At 52.5% G+C, this 6,190-nt stretch overlaps 1 protein-coding gene across 1 annotated transcript; it reads right to left on the bottom strand.

Moving 5' to 3' along the window:
- Positions 1-261: 261 nt before the first annotated feature.
- On the bottom strand, positions 262-3,436 carry LOC104874687 (fibroblast growth factor-binding protein 1). Its single transcript, XM_019210268.1, has 3 exons — positions 3,280-3,436; positions 2,910-3,057; positions 262-1,031 (listed from the first exon to the last, which is right to left on the bottom strand). The coding sequence occupies exon 3, from the start codon at positions 1,009-1,011 to the stop codon at positions 262-264; it is 750 nt and encodes a 249-aa protein (XP_019065813.1). The 5' UTR covers positions 1,012-1,031; positions 2,910-3,057; positions 3,280-3,436.
- Between the last annotated feature and the right edge of the window lie 2,754 nt (positions 3,437-6,190).

The raw sequence follows: 6,190 nt of genomic DNA on the forward strand, positions 1-6,190 counted from the left end.
GTACCAAAATTGCCAAGCTGGCTTTTCAGCTGGAGGGCAGGTCTCCACCGCTCCTGAGCCCAGAGCATCATGGGCCATGGAAACACACTGAGCCGACAGTCTCTGAAAATCACACCTAAAGCAAATTCTAAACCAAACACAAAAATTATAAAATCTGTTTAAATATTTAACTGCACACCCACACACAAAGTCCCTTCTCCTGGGAACCTGCAGAGCTTCCACTGGAGGGGCAGAGGACATGGCGTCACTTTAGAGGCCTCCCTAGCAGGAGCTGCCCTGAAATATGTTGAGGAGGAACGTGCAGAGGGAGGTCCAGGACTCCCCGCAGAAGTCCAGCGCCGTCTTCCTCTGCATTTCCATGTCTGGGTCATCCAGACACTTGGGGTCTCGGGTGGTCACAGCCTTGCTCACTGCTGGGGTGGAGGAGATGTCTTCTTTGGTCTTGTGTGACTCCTTGGAGGGAGTCCCCTTGACGATGGGGTGCTCCACGGGGGACAGCTTTGGCGCCCCCTCCCTGGGCCCCATGCTCTCAAGCACAGTGGAGCTTAGCAATCTGAGATTCGATTCTGGGAAGTTCTTTTTGCACACTTTGGCCTTCAGGACATTCTTTGAGTCCCCACAGATGTTCTTCTGTTTGCGCAGTGTCCGGGCAATCTGTTTCCAGTAGACCTTCTGGCTGTGGCGCTGCAGGCACTCGGTGGGGTTGCCGTCAAAGACGCAGGAAAACTTGTGCTGTGCTTGAGTGCACTCCACCCTCAGGGCAGTTCCCAGCCGCTGCTCTGTCATGGCCCACGTGCAGCTGGCTCCTTGGTCTTTGCTGACAAAATTGCCTCTGGTTGTGGACTTGGAGGTTCGGCTTCGCTGCTTGTCCTGGGCCTGGTCCAGGGGAACCGATGAGTCCCCATCCGTTACGCTGCTCTGTCTGTGCTGTGCTCCATTTTTGACCTTCTGCGTGAGCATCTCAGTGGCCAGGAGGAGGAGTGAGAGCAAGGTGAGGTTGTGGACCCTCATGGCTTCAGCCGGGCAGGCACCTGTGGGACCAGAGGAAGGGGCGTCAGTGCCGGGCTGGGCAGGGCTGGGGGTTGACCCCCTGCCACCCTGCCACGCGCTCCCTGCTTCAGGAGGCGACCGGCAATCTGCCTGGCTCCTGGCACCGCTAAGTGAGTGTTCCCACTCCCGCTTGACCTGAGTCTTGAGCGTCAGGAAACTACCCTTCTCCATCTTTGCCTGCACCTCTGTCTGAGCCCCGGGAGCTCTTCCCTTCAGTCGAGCCTGCATCTGCTCAGTCATTCACCTTGTGAGAGGCACCAATTGCGCACTGCCACCCCCATGCGCTGCGCCAGCTTCCAACACGTGTGCAGAATGGGGGACCTCGGGCCCCAAAGCGCTCACAGGCTCCGCTGTGACAGACTCACAGAGCACCGGACACAGACTCGGCCTCATCTCTGTGCCCAGCTTGATCTCGGACAAGCTTCCCTCCCCTCCAGGTCTTAGGCCCTTCACCTGGACATCAGGGTGACAAGCAAAGTTGCCACAAGCTTAAGTATCACGTGGTTGCTCTTATCTGAGAACCCAAAGTGTAAAGAAATTAAAGAGCAAAATAAAAGACAGATGATAGGAAACAGGGAGCTGGATCTTTTGCAAATAGGAAGGGGACTAAGAGGTGAAGGGAGGGGGAGAGAAGGGAGGGGAAAGGAACACTAAAAAATGAAGATGCGTCGTGTAGATCTGCCAGCTCCTCACAAGGACTGCAGTCGTTACGTACTGCAAGCATGTGCTCATCAACACAGAGATTAAACAAATGAGCGAAACAAGCACCAAACCCTCTTCTAGCTCCAGTGCACTGGACTCCTACCTCGCAGCCTGTGCAGACACAGATGCCCCAGGAACGAGGAACAACGTGGAGTCAGGGCAAAGCCACCAAAAGTGTGGACTCAGAGGTCACACACGGGTGGGGCTGGACACCCTGAGCTGGGTGGTGCTGTGGAGGAGAAGAGGGTTTCAGGAGAAAGCAGCCCCAGGAAGGCATGCTGTGGGGAGGCCATCTGACTGCACTAGGCAAAGCAACCGGGGTGGAGAGGGCTGAGTTCCCACCGGGTGGTTAAGACCTCAGGGCTCAGGACAGGGATCATGGCTAATCGACTTCTAGAGCTCTGTAGTGACACAGACCTGAATATACAGACAGCCCTTAATCAATGCTTTCTGAAAAGAAAGTATTGAATGAAAAGGGTGAGCTTCAGTGTCACACTAACCTGCATGGATTTACACACACACACACACACACACACACACACACACACACACACACACAACTTCAGGGGCAAAGAGAAGCCCGAGTCTTTTTGACATCTTCTGTGTGCTCAGCGCTGCTCTGGTACTTGATTCTCACTCTGTCAAGTCCAGCTAGGAGCCCTGCCACATGGCTACTGTGACACCCCCAGGCGACTGCAGTGACAGGTAAGGCACATGTGGAAAGGTCAGTTATTCTGGAGCCCTTAAGTGGGCAGTTTCAGAGCTGGGGCAGGTAGCAGAGCCCATCTCTCATCCCTATTACCTCTTGCTTTGTTCCTGATGTTCAGAAAACACCGGTGGGGCATAGGACACCATACGAGACAACTCACACCATCCACACTCTTAGTTTCACATGGGATTTTGTTTGAAAAGGGAACAGGTCTTGGAAATGGCTGTGATCTCATTTACACCTGGGAGTTTGTCGGACCCTGGAACTGGGAAGGCAGAAGGAACCAGGGGAGAGGAGGTGAAAGCAATGAAGGGTGGGAAAGGATCGAGGCAGGCAGGTGGAGATGCAACCGTTCCACAGGGTGCAGGGGCTCAGCCTCTGCCTGCCCCTGATGGAACCCCAGGGCCTCACGCCACGTAGGAAAGTCCTAAGTGAGCAAAGCTCTTACCTTGCTGTGTGTGTGCAGACCCAGCTCCGTCCCAGATGTGAGAGTGAGTGGCCGGTTTCCTGCTGTCTCCACTAATGCAGCGCAGGGCAGGTTCGGCTACTTATAGGAGTCCAGGCCAACAGCCACGCCCCTCACAGGGAGCCAGTTCCTACATGGAAAATGCTGGGTGGAGTCCGGGGAGCAGGGGGTGCGCGGCTGGGGGCCCTGAGACCTGCTACTTGCAAGCCCTTGCAGCGGTCAGGACAGGAGGCCAGCTCAGCCTCAGCAGGACCCTCCCGATGCCACTCCCAAGCAGTGGTGGAGGGAACAAAATTACAGTAAGTACAGGATTCCTGCCTGTTGCCTACGCCCACACCCCTGCCTGCCTCACCTCCTGCGTGAGATGGTGTGCAGCGGGCCTGCCTGCCTGCTGTGCACAAGGACAGGGTGGGCCTGGGTGCTGCAAAGGCCTGTTCACGTTCACAGAGCTGGTGAGAGGAGAATCCCAACTGACAGGCAGGGCTCCCGGCAGCCACGTCTGATCTGAGTAAGTGTCTGGAGAGTGAGTGGCTGACCGGAGCTTCGGAGCGTTTTCACCGTGCGGGCTGAAGTCACTGTGTGGGTAGAGGGTTCCACAGACCCTGAGAATTCTGGTAAAGAGGAAATTCCCAACGTGGAGATTTCTATTCGAAAAACTCACCTTCAGGTTAGGCATGGGGGGCTCATCCTGGTCAGCCCACTAAAGCAGAGCCCCCTATCGGAATGAGCTTTGTGACGTGGTCCAAACTGCCAACCCCGTGGACCGCCATCCACCCCCTGCACTGTGTGGGTGGCAACGGTGCCTCAGATAAGGCTGCAGACTGAATTCCTGTATTGGAAATGAGCTGTTAACACCAAGCCAAGCAGGACAGTTCTGGCCCTTAACGAGAGCTTCAGGTGTTTTCTTTGAAAATAGACACTTGTATGAGTGCATATTAGATGTTTCAAGAACGTTCCTTGTTTCTGTGAGGAATTTGGTATTTTTTCTTACCAGAAATCAAACGCACATACCATCCTGTCTGGTCACTGGTGGGGATTCCAGTTCAAAGCTAATATCGCTACCAGGTGCGTTCCTCTACAATAGCTGCGTGACCGAGAGGGCTGGCCTGTGGGTGCGATAGGATATGATATGACATCATGAGGTAGGGCGTGAGATGAATGGGTGTTTGGGTTCTCTGGGGAGCCCTTAAGTACAATATCATCAGATCAAGTTTGCAAAAAATCAGTGCCTTCTTCAAAAGTAATCTCAGGATCACAAGTTTTAAAAATGCCGACTTGCTTTGTTAAAGCAATACCCATTTCTTGCTTCAAAACTAAAAACTACCCATTTCCAGAGAAAAAAACGGGAAACTGGCTAAACAAGCATGAAAACAATCTAACTAGTCCAGCCAGAAATATTTGTCTTCTGAAGAGAATTTGCACTCCAACTTTAAAGAGCTCCTTAGTCATAAGATTTCAGAATTCTCATTCAGCAGATCACATGACACACAGTGAGAAAGTTCTATTTCTTTTGAAAACTAAGAGACTGTAAAAAGTATTGATGTCGCCAGGGATTTAGCTCAGTGGCACCGCATTTGCATTGAAAGTGCAACATCCTGAGTTCGATCCCCGGTACCGGAAAAAAATGTTGATGTTTTAGCTTTGGGTATGAAAGCCACTGAAAATCTATTAAAACTTATTGACTTCAGTAAGAACACCCTTTCCAAAACACATGATATTAACTCATTTTGTTAGGCACGTTGTTCAATAATTCATTTTGATTCTGGGTCCTCTTAAAAATCACTTCTAGTTACCTACATGTTAGGTCAGTCCAATGAATTGCCGTTTTGAGCAGATTAAAAGTACTAGTGAGTCGGGTGTGGTGGCGCACACCTGTAATCCTAATCCCAATAGTTGGGAGGCTGAGGCAGGAGGGTCACTGTCAGCTCGAGACCAGCCTGGGCTACATAGTGAGTTCCAGGTCAGTCTCAACTATATAGTGAGACTCTGTTACCTACATGTTAGGTCAGTCCAATGAATTGCCGTTTTGAGCAGATTAAAAGTACTAGTGAGTCGGGTGTGGTGGCGCACACCTGTAATCCTAATCCCAATAGTTGGGAGGCTGAGGCAGGAGGGTCACTGTCAGCTCGAGACCAGCCTGGGCTACATAGTGAGTTCCAGGTCAGTCTCAACTATATAGTGAGACTCTGTCTCAAAAAAAAAAAAAAAAAAAAAAAAAAAAAAAAAAAAAAAAAAAAACAAAAAAAAAAAAAAAAGGTACTGAGGATTGAACTCAGGAGCTTGAGCTTGCGAGGCAGGCGGCAGAATCACTGAGCTAAATCCTCAGCCGCTGGGGATTTAGCTCAGTGGTTCCACCGCCTGCCTTGCAAGCACAAAGACCTGTGTTCGATCCCCAGTACCAAACAAAACAAAACAAAACAAAAAAACCAACACTAAATCCCCAGCCCTGCCCTTCCTCTTGTTTAAACTGAGCGTCACCATGTGTGTGGGTATTGGACCACACACGGTGCTCCCTTCACACAGACGGGCATGAAGTTTGGAAGAAAGCCCCAGGCAACATATCCGGAAGGGCCTCTAGGGGCACCAGGCAGAAGGGTGTCCACCCACGAGGTGCGAAAGGAAGGGTCCCGTGTGCTGTTCAGGAGCACACAGGAAGGAGCCGCGCAGTCAGACTGAGATGGGCTCTGGAAGGACAGGGCTTCGTCAGGCCTCCTCATCCCACCCCACCATCACTGCTCTGTTCACTCATCCCTTCATCCAAAGAGCCCTCACAGAGCGCCTACCACGTCCGGGCCCTCCTCAGTTACTGGCCGGTTGGAAATGCAGTTGAGAATTCCACAGTCCGTGCACAAGGAAACAGGAGGCAGTGAGGGGAACGACATCGGTGACACAGGGCTAACTGGCACGTCTGAGGGCAGCGCCGGAGCGCTGGGCGAGGACTAACCTAGCCAGAGTCAGAGATGAATCCCCCAACAGCCAGCGGTTGTGCGGAAAGCTCAGCACTGGGGAGGGGGTGCCGCCCAGTCGTCCCAGTCACCACCTGGGATCCAGGACTGGCACGTCCTCGCTGAGGGGACGCTCACTGCAGGTGATGTGGGACAGCACTGCCCGTGCTTGATGGCCTCCCCGCAGGGGATGAACTGTAAACCAAGGAAAGCACTCAAACCAGGAGAATAAGACATCAACGGGATGGCGTGCCGCTGACGTACCAAGTTCCTGTATCTGGCGAAGACTTTGAACAAATGGGTCCTCTATCCAAGGAG

The sequence above is a fragment of the Fukomys damarensis genome, unplaced genomic scaffold (assembly GCF_012274545.1).
Source record: "Fukomys damarensis isolate Sample0158 unplaced genomic scaffold, DMR_v1.0_HiC HiC_scaffold_35, whole genome shotgun sequence".
Classification (NCBI taxonomy): Eukaryota; Metazoa; Chordata; class Mammalia; order Rodentia; family Bathyergidae; genus Fukomys; species Fukomys damarensis.